Source organism: Pleurodeles waltl, chromosome 1_2 (genome assembly GCF_031143425.1).
Source record: "Pleurodeles waltl isolate 20211129_DDA chromosome 1_2, aPleWal1.hap1.20221129, whole genome shotgun sequence".
Lineage (NCBI taxonomy): Eukaryota > Metazoa > Chordata > Amphibia > Caudata > Salamandridae > Pleurodeles > Pleurodeles waltl.
Window position 1 is genome coordinate 1,318,934,465 of NC_090437.1, and position 20,301 is coordinate 1,318,954,765.

Consider the following 20,301-nt stretch of genomic DNA (forward strand, 5'->3'; position numbering starts at 1 on the left):
AGAGAGGAAAGGCTACTAACACCTGAAGGAGCCTATCACAAGGAGTCTCTGACGTCACCTGGTGGCACTGGCCACTCAGAGCAGTCCAGTGTGCCAGCAGCACCTCTGTTTCCAAGATGGCAGAGGTCTGGAGCACACTGGAGGAGCTCTGGACACCTCCCAGGGGAGGTGCAGGTCAGGGGAGTGGTCACTCCCCTTTCCTTTGTCCAGTTTCGCGCCAGAGCAGGGGCTAAGGGGTCCCTGAACCGGTGTAGACTGGCTTATGCAGAATTGGGCACATCTGTGCCCAACAAAGCATTTCCAGAGGCTGGGGGAGGCTACTCCTCCCCTGCCTTCACACCATTTTCCAAAGGGAGAGGGTGTCACACCCTCTCTCAGAGGAAGTTCTTTGTTCTGCCATCCTGGGCCAGGCCTGGCTGGACCCCAGGAGGGCAGCTGCCTGTCTGAGGGGTTGGCAGCAGCAGCAGCTGCAGAGAAACCCCAGGAAGGGCAGTCTGGCAGTACCAGGGTCTGTGCTACAGACCACTGGGATCATGGAATTGTACCAACAATGCCAGGATGGCATAGAGGGGGCAATTCCATGATCATAGACATGTTACATGGCCATATTCGGAGTTACCATGGTGAAGCTACATATAGGTAGTGACCTATATGTAGTGCACGCGTGTAATGGTGTCCCCGCACTCACAAAGTTCAGTGAATTGGCTCTGAACAATGTGGGGGCACCTTGGCTAGTGCCAGGGTGCCCTCACACTAAGTAACTTTGCACCTAACCTTTACCAGGTAAAGGTTAGACATATAGGTGACTTATAAGTTACTTAAGTGCAGTGTAAAATGGCTGTGAAATAACGTGGACGTTATTTCACTCAGGCTGCAGTGGCAGGCCTGTGTAAGAATTGTCAGAGCTCCCTATGGGTGGCAAAAGAAATGCTGCAGCCCATAGGGATCTCCTGGAACCCCAATACCCTGGGTACCTCAGTACCATATACTAGGGAATTATAAGGGTGTTCCAGTAAGCCAATGTAAATTGGTAAAATTGGTCACTAGCCTGTTAGTGACAATTTAGAAAGAAATGAGAGAGCATAACCACTGAGCTTCTGATTAGCAGAGCCTCAGTGAGACAGTTAGTCACTACACAGGTAACACATTCAGGCACACTTATGAGCACTGGGGCCCTGGGTTACCAGGGTCCCAGTGACACATACAACTAAAACAACATATATACAGTGAAAAATGGGGGTAACATGCCAGGCAAGATGGTACTTTCCTACACAACCCCCCCCCAAACGAAGGACAATAAGACTAGCCATTACCTGATGAGTCTTCATTGTCTAAGTGGAAATATCTGGAGAGTCCATCTGCATTGGAGTGGCTACTCCCAGGTCTATGTTCCACTGTATAGTCCATTCCCTGTAGGGATATGGACCACCTCAACAATTTAGGATTTTCACCTTTCATTTGTTTTAGCCAAAGTAGAGGTTTGTGGTCTGTCTGAACAATGAAGTGAGTGCCAAACAGGTATGGCCTCAACTTCTTCAGAGCCCAGACCACAGCAAAGGCCTCCCTCTCAATGGCAGACCAACGCTTTTCTCTAGGGGTCAACCTTCTACTAATAAAAGCAACAGGTTGATCCTGGCCCTCAGAATTAAGTTGTGATAGGACTGCCCCTACTCCTAATTCAGATGCATCAGTCTGGACAAAGAATTTTTTAGAGTAACAAGGGCTTTTCAGGACAGGTGCAGAGCACATGGCCTGCTTCAGCTCCTTAAAAGCTTTCTGACAGTTTGCTGTCCATAATACCTTTTTAGGCATTTTTTTGGATGTGAGGTCATTAAGAGGGGCTGCAATGGAGCCATAGTTCTTAATGAACCTCCTGTAATACCCAGTGAGGCCTAGGAAGGCTCTCACCTGAGTCTGAGTGGTAGGGGGAACCCAATCAATAATAGTTTGGATTTTCCCCTGAAGTGGTGCAATCTGTTCCCCACCAACAAGGTGTCCCAGATAAACCACCTTACCCTGCCCTATCTGGCACTTTGAAGCCTTGATAGTGAGGCCTGCCTTTTGCAGGGCCTCCAAAACTTTCCAAAGGTGGACCAGGTGATCATCCCAGCTGGAGCTAAAGACAGCTATATCATCCAAATATGCTGCACTGAAACCTTACAGCCCTTGCAGGACTGTGTTCACCAACCTCTGAAAAGTGGCAGGTGCATTTTTCAGACCAAAAGGCATTACAGTAAACTGGTAATGTCCTCCAATGGTAGAAAATGCAGTCTTAGATTTAGCATCTTCTGACAATTTGATCTGCCAATACCCTGCAGTCAAATCAAAAGTGCTTAGATACTTGGCAGATGCCAGTGTATCTATGAGCTCATCTGCCCTGGGTATAGGGTGAGCATCAGTTTTGGTTACCAAGTTGAGACCTCTATAGTCGACACAAAACCTCATTTCCTTCTTTCCATCTTTAGAATTGGGTTTTGGTACCAGTACCACAGGAGAAGCCCATGGACTGTCAGAGTGCTCAACCACTCCTAGTTCCAACATCTTCTGAACTTCTTGCTTTATGCAGTCCCTGACATGGTCAGGCTGCCTATAGATCTTACTTTTGACAGGTAAACTGTCTCCAGTATCTATAGTGTGCTCACACCAAGAAGTGGTGCCTGGCACAATGGAGAAGAGTTCTGAGAATTGTCCTAGGAGATTTATGCAATTATCTTTCTGCTCAGCAGTAAGACAATCAGCCAAAACTACACCTTCCACCAGAGCATCTTGTTCTGTGGAAGAGAAGAGATCAGGTAGAGGATCACTGTCTTCTTCCTGTCCCTCATCTGTTGCCATGAGCAGGGTGAGATCAGCCCTGTCATAGTAGGGTTTCAGGCGGTTGACATGGAGCACCCTAAGGGGACTCCTGGCAGTGCCTAAGTCAACCAAGTAGGTGACTTCACCCTTCTTTTCAACAATTGTGTGGGGTCCACTCCATTTATCTTGGAGTGCTCTTGGGGCCACAGGCTCCAAGACCCACACTTTCTGCCCTGGTTGGTACTGAACCAAAACAGCCTTCTGATCATGCCATTGCTTCTGGAGCTCTTGGCTGGCCTGAAGGTTTTTACTGGCCTTTTTCATGTACTCAGCCATCCTTGATCTGAGGCCAAGTACATAGTCCACAATATCCTGCTTAGGAGCTTTTAAAGCTTGTTCCCAACCCTCCTTTACAAGTGTGAGTGGACCCCTAACAGGGTGTCCAAAAAGAAGTTCAAAGGGGCTGAAGCCCACTCCTTTCTGGGGTACCTCCCTGTAGGCAAAAAGGAGGCATGGTAGAAGGATATCCCATCTCCTGCGGAGTTTTTCAGGGAGTCCCATAATCATGCCTTTGAGAGTTTTATTAAATCTCTCCACCAGTCCATTTGTTTGTGGATGATAGGGTGTTGTGAACTTGTAAGTTACACCACACTCCTTCCACATGGCCTTTAAGTATGCAGACATGAAATTGCTTCCTCTGTCTGATACTACTTCCTTTGGGAAGCCCACCCTGGAAAATATTCCCAGGAGGGCCTTTGCCACTGCAGGAGCTGTAGTGGTCCTTAAAGGAATTGCTTCAGGATATCTTGTGGCATGGTCCACTACCACTAAGATAAACCTATTGCCTGAAGCAGTAGGAGGGTCAAGGGGGCCAACTATGTCAACCCCTACCCTTTCAAAGGGAACCCCAACCACAGGCAGTGGGATAAGGGGTGCCTTTGGAGTGCCACCTGTCTTGCCACTGGCTTGACAGGTTTCACAGGACTTACAAAATTCTTTTGTGTCCTCAGACATCCTAGGCCAATGAAACAATGGTACCAATCTGTCCCAAGTTTTCATTTGACCCAGGTGCCCAGCTAAGGGAATGTCATGTGCCAGTGTTAGGAGGAACTTTCTGTACTCCTGAGGAATCACTAATCTCCTGGCAGCTCCAGGTTTAGGATCCCTATGCTCAGTGTACAAGAGGTTGTCCTCCCAGTAAACTCTGTGTGAGTCACTGACATCCCCATTAGCCTGTTTGACAGCTTGCTGTCTGAGACCCTCTAATGTGGGACAGGTTTGCTGTGCCACACTCAGCTCCTCTCTGGCAGGCCCCCCTTCACTCAAAAGCTCAGCAGTGTCTGCTTCCAGCTCCTCTGGTGTAGGTTCTGCACAGGGAGGGAATTCTTCTTCCTCAGAAGTAGAATCCACTGTAGAGGGAGGGATAGTAGGAAGTGGTTTGCTTCTACTAGCCCTAGCTTTAGGGAGCACTTGGTCCATTGTTCCAGGATCCAAGCTTCCCTGTCCTTTTTGCTTTTTGGCCTGAGCCCTTGTCAAAGCAAAAATATGCCCTGGGATGCCCAGCATTGCTGCATGGGCCTCCAACTCCACATCTGACCAAGCTGATGTCTCCAAATCGTTCCCTAATAGACAGTCTACAGGTAAATCTGAAGCTACCACAACTTTCTTTGGACCAGATACCCCCCCCCAGTTGAGATTTACAACAGCCATGGGGTGGCTTTGTGTTATGTTGTGAGCATCGGTTACTTGGTACTGGTGTCCAAGTATGTGTTGTTCAGGGTGCACCAGTTTCTCAATCACCATTGTGACACTGGCACCTGTGTCCCTGTAGGCCTGGACCTCAACACCATTTATTAGGGTTAGTTGCTTGTACTTCTCCAAGTTATGGGGGCAAGCAACCAAAGTGGCTAAATCAATAGCCCCTTCAGAGACTAAAGTAGCCTCTGTGGTCTCCCTAATCAGACCAACCCCAACTAAATTACCAAAAGTGAGCCCAGCTACTCCCTTGGATTGGCTATTAGTAGGTTTGCTCCCACCACCACTGCTATTAGTAGGGACACTAGGAGTAGCAGTAGGGGTTGTAGTGGTAGGAGCTGTGGTGCTTTTCTTTGGACAACTGGGATCTGTTGTCCAATGGCCTTTTATTTTACATAAATAGCACCATGGTTTCTTTTCCTTGTTCTGATTAAAGGAGGATTTGGGCCCACCACCCCCACCAGAGTGTTTTTGTGGGCCTGATGAAGACTCATTTTTAGATTTGTCCCCACCCTTGTCAGAAGACTTACCATCCTTCTTTTTGTTGCCATCTTTGTCACCCCCTGTATGAACTTTTCTGTTCACTCTTGTTCTGACCCATTTGTCTGCCTTCTTTCCCAATTCTTGGGGAGAGGTCAGATCAGAGTCCACCAAGTACTGGTGCAACAAATCAGACACACAATTATTAAGAATATGCTCTCTCAGGATCAAGTTATACAGGCTGTCATAATCAGTAACTTTACTGCCATGTAACCACCCCTCCAAGGCCTTCACTGCCTGGTCAATGAAATCAACCCAGTCTTGTGAAGACTCCTTTTTGGTATCTCTGAACTTTATCCTGTACTGTTCAGTGGTTAAGCCATAACCATCCAGGAGTGCATTCTTAAGAACTTGGAAATTGTTAGCATCATTTTCTTTTACAGTAAGGAGCCTATCCCTACCTTTTCCAGTAAATGATAGCCATAGGATAGCAGCCCACTGCTTTTGAGGGACATCCTGTACAGCACAGGCCCTCTCAAGTGCAGCAAACCACTTGTTAATGTCATCCCCCTCCTTGTAAGGGGGAACTATCTTGTGCAGATTCCTGGAATCATGCTCTTTTGCAGGATGACTATGGGGAATACTGCTGCTGCCACCACGGGTATCTAAACCCATTTTCTGTCTTTCCCTCTCTATTTCTAAAGACTGTCTATCCAAATCCAGCTGTTGCTTCTTGAGCTTCAGTCTGGTTTGCTCCACTCTCAATCTATTGAGCTCCCTTTCTAACAATCTGTCATCTGGGTGGGTGGGAGGGACATTTCTAGATACAGAGGTATGATGGGAATGAACAGAAGGAGACCTGTCCCTTACCAAGGGCACCCTAACAGCTTGGCTACCAGCATAATGTGAGAGCACATCATCAGTATCATGTGATTCAACCTCTGTACCAACTATGCTAGACTGTCTAGTAATGGGCAGGCTGAGAAGTTTCTTTCCTGAACCTTTTCCTGGGGGAGTCCCTGGATCAGATTGAGAACCATTAGCTACTTTTTCTACAGATTGGGCACTTATGGCCTTATCCTGTACTCTAAGCATATTAATTAACAGTTCTAAGGAAGGATTCTTCCCTACACTCAAACCTCTCTCTATGCAGAGACTCCTTGCTCCTTTCCAGCTAAGGTGATCATATGCATGTTTGGACAGTTCAACTTTTTGGCCTGTGCCAGACATTTTTAGAGAGAGTTAAAGTGATAGACAAAGAGAAAAAAGTTTTCTGAACTTTTTGAAAAGACAGAAAAAAACTTTTTAAACTTTTAAGAACTTTTTGAAAGTTTTAGAAGTACTTTTCAGCACTTAGAAAAGAGTGAAAAGAGGAAATGCAAAACTTTTTGGCTATGTGTATATACACTGACCTTGTTTTGTATATTTTTCTCTTATGAAAAGTACAATGACAAGAGTGGTAAGTAGTCTCAAAGCACTTATCCCACCGCTGCACAACCAATGTAGGAGGCTGTACTGGCTTGTAGTGAGTACCAAGGGGTACTTGCACCTTGCACCAGGCCCAGTTATCCCTTATTAGTGTATAGGGTGTCTAGCAGCTTAGGCTGATAGATAATGGTAGCTTAGCAGAGCAGCTTAGGCTGAACTAGGAGACGTGTGAAGCTACTACAGTACCACTTAGTGTCATATGCACAATATCATAAGAAAACACAATACACAGTTATACTAAAAATAAAGGTACTTTATTTTTATGACAATATGCCAAAGTATCTTAGAGTGTACCCTCAGTGAGAGGATAGGAAATATACACAAGATATATATACACAATAGCAAAAATATGCAGTATAGTCTTAGAAAACAGTGCAAACAATGTATAGTTACAATAGGATGCAATGGGGAAACATAGGGATAGGGGCAACACAAACCATATACTCCAGAAGTGGAATGCGAACCACGAATGGACCCCAAACCTATGTGACCTTGTAGAGGGTCGCTGGGACTATTAGAAAATAGTGAGAGTTAGCAAAATAACCCTCCCCAAGACCCTGAAAAGTGAGTGCAAAGTGCACTAAAGTTCCCCTAAGGACAAAATAGTCGTGTTAGAGGGAAAATGCAAGGAAAACACAAATCAGCAATGCAACAACGATGGATTCCTGACTGAGGGTACCTGTGGAACAAGGGGACCAAGTCCAAAAGTCACAAGCAACTCGGAGATGGGCAGATGCCCAAGAAATGCCAGCGGTTGGTGCAGAGAAGCTCTTACTAGGCTGAAGAACTGTGAATACTGCAGGAACGACAAGGGCTAGAGACTTCCCCTTTGGAGGATGGATCCCCCACGCCTTGGAGAGTCGTGCAGAAGTGTTTTCCCGCCGGATGGATGCCAACAAGCCTTGCTACACGCAAATCGTGCGTTTGGCGTTTTTGGATGCTGCTGGGGCCCAGGAGGGACCAGGAGGTCGCAAATTGGACCTGCAGAGAGAGGGGACGTCGAGCAAGACAAAGAGCCCTCACTAAAGCAGGTAGCACCCGGAAAAGTGCCAGAAACAGGCACTACAAGGATGCGTGAAACGGTGCTCGCCGAAGTTGCACAAAGGAGTCCCACGTGGCCGGAGACCAACTTAGAAAGTCGTGCAATGCAGGTTAGAGTGCCGTGGACCCAGGCTTGGCTGTGCACGAAGGATTTCTGCCGGAAGTGCACAGGGGCCGGAGTAGCTTGCAAAGTCGCGGTTCCCAGCAATGCAGCCCAGCGAGGTGAGGCAAGGACTTACCTCCACCAATCTTGGGCTGAAGAGTCACTGGACTGTGGGGGTCACTTGGACGGTGTCGCTGGATTCGAGGGACCTCGCTCGTCGTGCTGAGAGGAGACCCAAGGGACCGGTAATGCAGCTTTTTGGTGCCTGCGGTTGCAGGGGGAAGATTCCGTCGACCCACAGGAGATTTCTTCGGAGCTTCTGGTGCAGAGAGGAGGCAGACTACCCCCACAGCATGCACAGCAGGAAAACAGTCGAGAAGGCGGCAGGATCAGCGTTACAGAGTTGCAGTAGTCGTCTTTGCTACTATGTTGCAGGTTTGCAGGCTTCCAGCGCGGTCAGTGGTCGATTCCTTATCAGAAGGTGAAGAGGGAGATGCAGAGGAACTCGGCTGAGCTCATGCATTCGTTATCTAAAGTTTCCCCAGAGACAGAGACCCTAAATAGCCAGAAAAGAGGGTTTGGCTACCTAGGAGAGAGGAAAGGCTACTAACACCTGAAGGAGCCTATCACAAGGAGTCTCTGACGTCACCTGGTGGCACTGGCCACTCAGAGCAGTCCAGTGTGCCAGCAGCACCTCTGTTTCCAAGATGGCAGAGGTCTGGAGCACACTGGAGGAGCTCTGGACACCTCCCAGGGGAGGTGCAGGTCAGGGGAGTGGTCACTCCCCTTTCCTTTGTCCAGTTTCGCGCCAGAGCAGGGGCTAAGGGGTCCCTGAACCGGTGTAGACTGGCTTATGCAGAATTGGGCACATCTGTGCCCAACAAAGCATTTCCAGAGGCTGGGGGAGGCTACTCCTCCCCTGCCTTCACACCATTTTCCAAAGGGAGAGGGTGTCACACCCTCTCTCAGAGGAAGTTCTTTGTTCTGCCATCCTGGGCCAGGCCTGGCTGGACCCCAGGAGGGCAGCTGCCTGTCTGAGGGGTTGGCAGCAGCAGCAGCTGCAGAGAAACTCCAGGAAGGGCAGTCTGGCAGTACCAGGGTCTGTGCTACAGACCACTGGGATCATGGAATTGTACCAACAATGCCAGGATGGCATAGAGGGGGCAATTCCATGATCATAGACATGTTACATGGCCATATTCGGAGTTACCATGGTGAAGCTACATATAGGTAGTGACCTATATGTAGTGCACGCGTGTAATGGTGTCCCCGCACTCACAAAGTTCAGTGAATTGGCTCTGAACAATGTGGGGGCACCTTGGCTAGTGCCAGGGTGCCCTCACACTAAGTAACTTTGCACCTAACCTTTACCAGGTAAAGGTTAGACATATAGGTGACTTATAAGTTACTTAAGTGCAGTGTAAAATGGCTGTGAAATAACGTGGACGTTATTTCACTCAGGCTGCAGTGGCAGGCCTGTGTAAGAATTGTCAGAGCTCCCTATGGGTGGCAAAAGAAATGCTGCAGCCCATAGGGATCTCCTGGAACCCCAATACCCTGGGTACCTCAGTACCATATACTAGGGAATTATAAGGGTGTTCCAGTAAGCCAATGTAAATTGGTAAAATTGGTCACTAGCCTGTTAGTGACAATTTAGAAAGAAATGAGAGAGCATAACCACTGAGCTTCTGATTAGCAGAGCCTCAGTGAGACAGTTAGTCACTACACAGGTAACACATTCAGGCACACTTATGAGCACTGGGGCCCTGGGTTACCAGGGTCCCAGTGACACATACAACTAAAACAACATATATACAGTGAAAAATGGGGGTAACATGCCAGGCAAGATGGTACTTTCCTACAGCTACCCCCACAGCATGCACAAGCAGGAAAACAGTCGAGAAGGCTGCAGGATCAGCGTTACAGAGTTGCAGTAGTCGTCTTTGCTACTATGTTGCAGGTTTGCAGGCTTCCAGCGCGGTCAGCGGTCGATTCCTTATCAGAAGGTGAAGAGAGAGATGCAGAGGAACTCGGCTGAGCTCATGCATTCGTTATCTAAAGTTTCCCCAGAGACAGAGACCCTAAATAGCCAGAAAAGAGGGTTTAGCTACCTAGGAGAGAGGATAGGCTACTAACACCTGAAGGAGCCTATCAGCAGGAGTCTCTGACGTCACCTGGTGGCACTGGCCACTCAGAGCAGTCCAGTGTGCCAGCAGCACCTCTGTTTCCAAGATGGCAGAGGTCTGGAGCACACTGGAGGAGCTCTGGACACCTCCCTGGGGAGGTGTGTGAGAAGGTAGCCTCTTTCTAGCCTTGTTACCCCCACTTTTGGCCTGTTTGTGAGTGTATGTCAGGATGTTTGTCACAGTTTTCACTGTCTCACTGGGATCCTGATAGCCAGGCCTCAGTGCTCAGTGAGAGAGACTAGCTGAGCAGCAGATTAGTTTTGTTAGGATTAAATGTCAGAATGGAAGTGTTAACTCCTCCAGCTCAGCAGCGGCGGCTGCTGACTATAACGCTTTGTGGGGCAGCGCACGGCGGGGGGTCAGAATAATAAAATAAAAAAAACACCTATCTGCTGCTGCCAGACACTGCCTTGGTGTTCCCTGCGGCCTCTGTGCTTCTCTGCTTGCTCCCCTCCCCTCCCCACCCAATCCAGACTCTTCTCTCATACTGTTACTCAGCATGAGAGAAGTGCAGGGATTGGTCTGAGTGGGCTAAAATGACGCTCAGTTGGGGATCGGGAGTGTGCCAGGTTCTCCACCCGGCTGTGCAACAGAGCTCGGGTGGAGAGTTCTAAGTGTGCATGTCAGTTTGGCCGGCCTAGGATGGACGGTCAAACTATCATGTGCACTTAGAGTGCACCACTCCTCCTTCCTGCTGCTGATCCTAGACTGGCAGACTTGATAAATGAAAAATAAAATGATAGTAAAACAGTTTTATTATAATTTTATTTTTCTACTTTCTGCTGCCTTTCAGCAATGGAGCGGCGCTCCACCGCATAACGGAGGAGCCGCCCGGGATGTTTGTTGTTAGCCCTTGACTTCTCTTATGTTTAATGGTAATTAGCATAATGAATATAACTTTCTTTCTGAAACTCTTTTCTACAGGATTCAAGAGGGAAGTTGCCTGTAAAACCACAGCTGTGAATCTCAACAATGCAGTTAGGAGTGTCACCAAAGCCCAGGATGTGAGGCTGGAAGCAGAGCTGATGATGAAATCCTACACTAACTGGGAAGAGTTTTTGGTGCCTGCTCCCATCTCCATCGCTATCATAGGAGAGCTGGCAGCCATTTCATCAGCCGGAGGGGACTTCTCTGTCAACCTAAATCCACCACAAGATGGGTTCAAGTACATGAAATACCCACAGTCGTTTGCTGCCACCCTAATGCAGGTCTGCAATACAGCCTGGAGTTCCTTCAACACAGCAAACAAAAACATGGATCAGATCAGGCTCCTCTCAGGTTCCATGTTAAGTTCTACTAAAGGAATAGTCGCTATTCTGTCCCAGAAAACTGCTATTGTTAATGCCCTGCTCCCTATGCAGCTAAGCTCTTTGCTTAATGTGTCCGATGAATGCACATCTTTAGCTAAGTCTGTGGAGATGAGTTTTGGGGAGACCATTCATCTAGTCAAGGAGGTGCTTGACGCTAGTTTGGAATCCAAGAAGGGCTACGAGAAGAAGATGGCCGATGTCAAGACCGCACTGGAGCAGCTCAGTTTAAGAGAATCATCCTCAAGGAAATCTTTGCAACTGGCAGAGGAGTTGAGGAAGACTACTGAAACACAGCTAAATGATGCAATTGCAGTGTTCAAGGATGCTAGGGATAAAGTACCCTCTGTGTGGGAAAGCATGGCTGCTAATTTTGTAGGTGGCCTTCTTGACACACCGTCTTTCACTATAAACAAAGGTATACACATGAAACTTGGCATAGATAGTCCTGCCAGAGGGACTGTGGGTACTGCTGGTACTGCTGGCATGAGTGTCGTGAAGACCATCCATGCGACCAGCACTATTTGCTCCAAGTCCAACCAGATGACAGCTATCACAGAAGGCCTTCTAAAAGTCTTGGGCAGTAATGGGGAAACTATTAACATGAACATTGTTTATGATGAGAGGGAAAAGTCAGTGACAACAAACTATGTAAAAGGACTGGTATTGTCTTTGAAACTGGATATCGCAGATAAAGCTGAGTGTTTAGCAAAAAAAATAATGAACGCAGTTCTACAATATACTGTTGCTATGTGTGAAGACTTGGAAAGAGCTGCATTATCTGAGAATTCAGATGACATGAACTTCAAATCAATTGCTCAAAAATTAAACTCACTCTTTAGAAGCTCATTAAAAGTTGACTCATACTGTAAACTAGTGACGAATTCACAGCCTTTGCAGCACAAGCCACCAAATGCAGCCAGCACTCAGGGTCCTGTTGGTATAGGCACTCAGTCTGCACAAATGGCACAGGCACGAGTGGAACAGGCCGTACTTCAGTTACAAAAAACTCAAGACAGTTACAATTACTCCTTCGAGAACTTCAAAAAAGAAAATGAGAAACTAACAGCAATCCTGGTTGAAATGAGGAGCCACAAACTGGAACAGATTGATTTTGGCACAGCCAAAAAGATGCTCATTAAAGGGCTGGACTCCCTGGGGAAGGTGAAGGAGCAGTGGGAGAAGATGATCCGCTTCTTTCAGATGTTTTCCAGCCTCATTAAGTCTTGCCTCTCAACAAATGTCAATGAATTAGTACAGTCCATTAACTCAGTGCAGAGCATTCCTAACTACTCTAATGATGCCTTTGTGAAGGACATGTTGTACAACCAAGCATTCAAAGTCAGTAACATTGCCAACCTAGTCAACATGATCTCATCTACCTACTGCGAGGTGTCCCAACGCTACCTGATGGACCGCGTGAGCACTTTAGGAAGACTCCTCACCATGACTCCCTCAAACCCTGAATTCCAGATACAGCGGGAGAAGTTACAAAGTGATTGTGCAGAGGCTCAAAAATCAATCCAAGCTTTGGTGATTTCAGAAAAGCAAGAGTTTGACATGAGTATAGAGGCAAGAGTTGATGCAATAAATTGCCAGCTGGGAGCAGCCATCCCACCCATGTCAGCAGCAGAAAAGAAGCTCATCAGTGAGGCTGTAAATGCAGGGGCAAGTGCAGTGGAAGGTTGAGGCAACATGAATCTAAAAGTTTGATTTTGCTAAGAGAGCAAATATATTGTCTTTAAGTCACTTTGATTCCTTGAAACTTTGCTTAGAAAATAATTAATTTGAGTTGTTTGGTGTACGGTATTTCCATTCCAGTGGGTGTAGGTGGTAGCTACTTTAAATTTGATATACTAAATTTATTTTTCCAAATAAAGAGTGTCCATTCATTTCAAATCATACTTGCTATGTCATTCTTCGGAAAATAAATTAAAGGCAGATAGCAAACAATGAAGGTTCAGTTATTTGTATTGGTATGTTAGTTACCTCAATCTATGAACCCAAAGCATACCTGAAATGTCTGCCTTGAAATCAAAGCATTGTTAAATAGCATGGTCCTTCACCTTAAGGGGGTATCTAAAGGGCCATAAGATGCATCTGATTTTGAACTCATAGGTATGTTCTTGGACAGAGTCTCAAATGCCTCAATCTTTGGAATCAAACCATTGTCAGGTACCTCTTATTCCAATGCCTTGATCTGACCAGAATTCTGAATTTAAAGCACCACTGCTTCAGAACATGTTTCTGCTTAGTACAGGGTTTACAGGCCAATCCCAAAGCAGACCTAGGGGCAGATTTACTAATATTTGGGGAACACAATGCAGCAAGACAGCTTACTGTGCTGCATCAAATGGAGAGGACAGGAATGCACCATATCTGCTAAGATATGGTTCATTCCTGCTCTCCTACGCTGGCGCATTGGTGGCTGCTATGCACAATGGCAGACAGTCTTGCACCATGCTGCAACAGTGTTGTGTTTCACCAGGATGGGATTGTTTTCTTGCAAGAGGAGAAATCTTCCTGCTCAGTCCTCTGAGACTTTTTCCTTCTTCAATGTGTGCTGCAGGAAAAACCGAGGAGAAATAAACATATTTCTCCCTGTTATGCCTTCTCTGGGAAGGTGTACCATTTTGAGGCATTGACAGGTTTACTGGTGTTAGTAAATCTGTTAGTAAATCTGGAAATGTGCCATAAACCAGGGGTGCATGCATAAGAACACGCACACTCCACCCATGATACACCTTCCTAGGGCAAAGTAACGCAAGCCAGTGACTTGCAAGGTGAGTCTGCATGGCATAGTAAATCTCAGTTAATGGCTTGCATCACCTTTGCATCATCTTCCATGATGTAAGAGCAACATTGATACATCTGGCCCTTAATGTTTTAGGTAGGCGTTACACTATTAAACATTGCACTTTGAGTATAAACTAAACAGAACAAAAGCTTCCTATAGGCTGTCCCTGTACAACAATATTATTGGTGTTCAGTACTTTAACTAAAACATGTCCACCAATTTTGTTCGCATTTTATGTAAACCATATGAGTGCTTTTGTTTCTAATTATTGTAAGGTAACACAATAAGGTTTCTACTTATGATTTATTTTTATTTTCAGTACTTTTTCATAGGTGGGGACCTTTTCCTATTTCTAAACTGTTAGAAATTGGGTTTCTAGTTGACTGGGGTATGAGCCCTGGTCAAGCAGCAACCACCATACTAGTCAGGTTAGGTGTAGGAGTCTGGCCTGGTGTGTGGTGGGTACCTATGGTATTTACACCTTATGCCAGGTCCAGGTATCCCTTATTAGTGTAGTGTAGTCAGTGTCTAGAAGCCAGGCTCTCTAGAGGTAGCTGTGGATGAGCAGCCAATGCTTATCTAGGAGACATGCAAAGCTCCTGCAATACCACTGTAGTCACACTCAGTACTCAAGAAAACGCTCAGTGTTACAAAACAAAAGGTACTTTATTTTGGTGACACAAATACCAAAAATACCATAGAGGCTATACTCCCTTAGAAGGTAAGTAATAGACCAAAATATATATACTAGTATGCAGAAAGAGGCATACAATGAGTTAGAAGACAGTGCAATTAGTGAAAATCACAATAGAGAGAAATAGCACTAGGGGGAGCACAAACCATATACTAAACAAATAGAATGAGAGAGTGTAGGAGGCTTGCCTGGTTTGCAATGGGTACCTATGGTACTTAAGCCTTATAGCAGGTCCAGTTATCCCTTATTAGTGAAATGTAGGCAGTGTCTGTAAGCTAGGCTCTCTAGAGGTAGCTGTAGCTGAGAAACCAAGGCTTATCTAGGAGACATGCAAAGCTCATGCAATACCACTGTAGTCAAACAGTACTCACACACATGAAAGAAAATACTCAGTGTTACAAAAATAAAGGGACTTTATTTTGGTGACCCAAATGACAAAAATACCATAGAGACTATACTCCCTCAGGAGGTAAGTAATACACAAATTATATACACTAGTATGCAGAATTAGCTGTAAAAACAGTTAGAAAACAGTGCAAATAGTGAAAATCACAATAGTAAGAAATGGGCTTAGGGGGAACACATATACTAAGAAAGTAGAATGTGAATGTCGTTTTCCCACCTAGGCAAGTGTAGTGTAGGTAGGTGGAGAACAGATTGCCCCACTGAGGAGAAGATCCAAACCATTGTGGAATGGACTCCTCCCGCAACTCAAACCCAGGTGAGAGCCTCCTAACCCTCACCTGGGTTAGGAGGTTTATTAAGAATTAATGCTTCATTGCAGCCCCTCTTAATGATCTCACTAGTAAAAAGATGCATAAAAAGGTATTGTGGACAGCTGGCTGTCACAAAGCTTTTGATGATCTCAAACAGACCATGTGCTCTGCACCTGTCCTAAGAAGCCCTTGCTACTCCAAAAAGATCATAGTCCAGACTGATGCTTCTGAATTGGGGGTTGGGGCAGTGCTATCACAGCTTAATACTGAGGGCCAGGATCAACCTGTTGCTTTTATCAGCAGAAAGTTGACCCCTAGAAAAAAGCGTTGGTCTGCCATAGAGAGGGAGGCCTTTGCTGTGGTCTGGGCACTGGAAAAGTTGAGACCATACCTGTTTGGTACTCACATTATAGTTCAGAGAGACAACAAACCTCCACTCTACTAATAAGGGATAACTGAACCTGGCACAAGGTGTGAGTACCCTTGGTACCCACTCTAAGCCAGGGCAGCCTCGTAGAACCCCTATGGCAGGCTTCGAGCCCAGTGGGCAGGCTGCAAAGTACCTGTGTGTGATTGCACCCCTGCACTAGCAGAAGTGCCCCCACGACCTCTAGGACCATTTTCCCAGGCTTCGTGAGTGCGGGGACTGAAGGAGGCTGGACTGGCTTGTAGTGAGTACCAAGGGGTACTTGCACCTTGCACCAGGCCCAGTTATCCCTTATTAGTGTATAGGGTGTCTAGCAGCTTAGGCTGATAGATAATGGTAGCTTAGCAAAGCAGCTCAGGCTGAACTAGGAGACGTGTGAAGCTACTACAGTACCACTTAGTGTCATATGCACAATATCATAAGAAAACACAATACACAGTTATACTAAAAATAAAGGTACTTTATTTTTATGACAATATGCCAAAGTATCTCAGAGTGTACCCTCAGTGAGAGGATAGGAAATATACACAAGATATATATACACAATAGCAAAAATATGCAGTATAGTCTTAGAAAACAGTGCAAACAATGTATAGTTACAATAGGATGCAATGGGGAAACATAGGGATAGGGGCAACACAAACCATATACTCCAGAAGTGGAATGCGAACCACGAATGGACCCCAAACCTATGTGACCTTGTAGAGGGTCGCTGGGACTATTAGAAAATAGTGAGAGTTAGCAAAATAACCCTCCCCAAGACCCTGAAAAGTGAGTGCAAAGTGCACTAAAGTTCCCCTAAGGACAAAATAGTCGTGTTAGAGGGAAAATGCAAGGAAAACACAAATCAGCAATGCAACAACGATGGATTCCTGACTGAGGGTACCTGTGGAACAAGGGGACCAAGTCCAAAAGTCACAAGCAGCTCGGAGGTGGGCAGATGCCCAAGAAATGCCAGCGGTTGGTGCAAAGAAGCTCTTACTAGGCTGAAGAACTGTGAATACTGCAGGAACGACAAGGGCTAGAGACTTCCCCTTTGGAGGATTGATCCCCCACGCCTTGGAGAGTCGTGCAGAAGTGTTTTCCCGCCGGATGGACGCCAACAAGCCTTGCTACACGCAAATCGTGCGTTTGGCGTTTTTGGATGCTGCTGGGGCCCAGGAGGGACCAGGAGGTCGCAAATTGGACCTGCAGAGAGAGGGGACGTCGAGCAAGACAAGGAGCCCTCACTGAAGCAGGTAGCACCCGGAGAAGTGCCAGAAACAGGCACTACGAGGATGCGTGAAACGGTGCTCGCCGAAGTTGCACAAAGGAGTCCCACGTCGCCGGAGACCAACTTAGAAAGTCGTGCAATGCAGGTTAGAGTGCCGTGGACCCAGGCTTGGCTGTGCACACAGGATTTCCGCCGGAAGTGCACAGGGGCCGGAGAAGCTTGCAAAGTCGCGGTTCCCAGCAATGCAGCCCAGCGAGGTGAGGCAAGGACTTACCTCCTCCAAACTTGGGCTGAAGAGTCACTGGACTGTGGGAGTCACTTGGACGGTGTCGCTGGATTCGAGGGACCTCGCTCGTCGTGCTGAGAGGAGACCCAAGGGACCGGAGATGCAGCTTTTTGGTGCCTGCGGTTGCAGGGGGAAGATTCCGTCGACCCACGGGAGATTTCTTCGGAGCTTCTGGTGCAGAGAGGAGGCAGACTACCCCCACAGCATGCACAAGCAGGAAAACAGTCGAGAAGGCGGCAGGATCAGCGTTACAGAGTTGCAGTAGTCGTCTTTGCTACTATGTTGCAGGTTTGCAGGCTTCCAGCGCGGTCAGCGGTCGATTCCTTATCAGAAGGTGAAGAGGGAGATGCAGAGGAACTCGGCTGAGCTCATGCATTCGTTATCTAAAGTTTCCCCAGAGACAGAGACCCTAAATAGCCAGAAAAGAGGGTTTGGCTACCTTGGAGAGAGGAAAGGCTACTAACACCTGAAGGAGCCTATCACAAGGAGTCTCTGACGTCACCTGGTGGCACTGGCCACTCAGAGCAGTCCAGTGTGCCAGCAGCACCTCTGTTTCCAAGATGGCAGAGGTCTGGAGCACACTGGAGGAGCTCTGGACACCTCCCAGGGGAGGTGCAGGTCAGGGGAGTGGTCACTCCCCTTTCCTTTGTCCAGTTTCGCGCCAGAGCAGGGGCTAAGGGGTCCCTGAACCGGTGTAGACTGGCTTATGCAGAATTGGGCACATCTGTGCCCAACAAAGCATTTCCAGAGGCTGGGGGAGGCTACTCCTCCCCTGCCTTCACACCATTTTCCAAAGGGAGAGGGTGTCACACCCTCTCTCAGAGGAAGTTCTTTGTTCTGCCATCCTGGGCCAGGCCTGGCTGGACCCCAGGAGGGCAGCTGCCTGTCTGAGGGGTTGGCAGCAGCAGCAGCTGCAGAGAAACCCCAGGAAGGGCAGTCTGGCAGTACCAGGGTCTGTGCTACAGACCACTGGGATCATGGGATTGTGCCAACTATGCCAGGATGGTATAGAGGGGGCAATTCCATGATCATAGACATGTTACATGGCCATATTCGGAGTTACCATTGTGAAGCTACATATAGGTGGTGACCTATATGTAGTGCACGCGTGTAATGGTGTCCCCGCACTCACAAAGTTCAGTGAATTGGCTCTGAACAATGTGGGGGCACCTTGGCTAGTGCCAGGGTGCCCTCACTAAGTAACTTTGCACCTAACCTTTACCAGGTAAAGGTTAGACATATAGGTGACTTATAAGTTACTTAAGTGCAGTGTAAAATGGCTGTGAAATAACGTGGACGTTATTTCACTCAGGCTGCAGTGGCAGGCCTGTGTAAGAATTGTCAGAGCTCCCTATGGGTGGCAAAAGAAATGCTGCAGCCCATAGGGATCTCCTGGAACCCCAATACCCTGGGTACCTCAGTACCATATACTAGGGAATTATAAGGGTGTTCCAGTAAGCCAATGTAAATTGGTAAAAATGGTCACTAGCCTGTCAGTGACAATTTGGAAATAAATGAGAGAGCATAACCACTGAGGTTCTGATTAGCAGAGCCTCAGTGAGACAGTTAGTCACTACACAGTTAACACATTCAGGCACACTTATGAGCACTGGGGCCCTGGTTACCAGGGTCCCAGTGACACATACAACTAAAACAACATATATACAGTGAAAAATGGGGGTAACATGCCAGGCAAGATGGTACTTTCCTACACAACCCCCCCCCAAACGAAGGACAATAAGACTAGCCATTACCTGATGAGTCTTCATTGTCTAAGTGGAAATATCTGGAGAGTCCATCTGCATTGGAGTGGCTACTCCCAGATCTATGTTCCACTGTATAGTCCATTCCCTGTAGGGATATGGACCACCTCAACAATTTAGGATTTTCACCTTTCATTTGTTTTAGCCAAAGTAGAGGTTTGTGGTCTGTCTGAACAATGAAGTGAGTGCCAAACAAGTATGGCCTCAACTTCTTCAGAGCCCAGACCACAGCAAAGGCCTCCCTCTCAATGGCAGACCAACGCTTTTCTCTAGGGGTCAACCTTCTACTAATAAAAGCAACAGGTTGATCCTGGCCCTCAGAATTAAGTTGTGATAGGACTGCCCCTACTCCTAATTCAGATGCATCAGTTTGGACATATAATTTTTTAGAGTAACAAGGGCTTTTCAGGACAGGTGCAGAGCACATGGCCTGCTTCAGCTCCTCAAAAGCTTTCTGACAGTTTGCTGTCCATAATACCTTTTTAGGCATTTTCTTGGATGTGAGGTCATTAAGAGGGGCTGCAATGGAGCCATAGTTCTTAATGAACCTCCTGTAATACCCAGTGAGGCCTAGGAAGGCTCTCACCTGAGTCTGAGTGGTAGGGGGAATCCAATCAATAATAGTTTGGATTTTCCCCTGAAGTGGTGCAATCTGTTCCCCACCAACAAGGTGTCCCAGATAAACCACCTTACCCTGCCCTATCTGGCACTTTGAAGCCTTGATAGTGAGGCCTGCCTTTTGCAGGGCCTCCAAAACTTTCCAAAGGTGGACCAGGTGATCATCCCAGCTGGAGCTAAAGACAGCTATATCGTCCAAATATGCTGCACTGAAAGCTTCCAGCCCTTGCAGGACTGTGTTCACCAACCTCTGAAAAGTGGCAGGTGCATTTTTCAAACCAAAAGGCATTACAGTAAACTGGTAATGTCCTCCAATGGTAGAAAATGCAGTCTTAGGTTTAGCATCTTCTGACATTTTGATCTGCCAATACCCTGCAGTCAAATCAAAAGTGCTTAGATACTTGGCAGATGCCAGTGTATCTATTAGCTCATCTGCCCTGGGTATAGGGTGAGCATCAGTTTTGGTTACCAAGTTGAGACCTCTATAGTCTACACAAAACCTCATTTCCTTCTTTCCATCTTTAGAATTGGGTTTTGGTACCAGTACCACAGGAGAAGCCCATGGACTGTCAGAGTGCTCAACCACTCCTAGTTCCAACATCTTCTGAACTTCTTGCTTTATGCAGTCCCT

At 47.0% G+C, this 20,301-nt stretch overlaps 1 protein-coding gene across 2 annotated transcripts in view; it reads left to right on the forward strand.

Annotated features, from left to right (window-relative positions):
* LOC138251274 (uncharacterized) overlaps positions 1-13,055 on the forward strand; it is a 144,138-nt gene extending 131,083 nt beyond the window's left edge. For both annotated transcript variants that reach the window (XM_069205637.1, XM_069205638.1), the window contains exon 3: positions 10,774-13,055. In XM_069205637.1, coding sequence (XP_069061738.1) covers positions 10,774-12,845 — 2,072 coding nt within the window. In that variant the 3' untranslated portion in view covers positions 12,846-13,055. The remainder of the gene's footprint in view (positions 1-10,773) is intronic.
* The last annotated feature ends 7,246 nt before the right edge of the window (positions 13,056-20,301 follow it).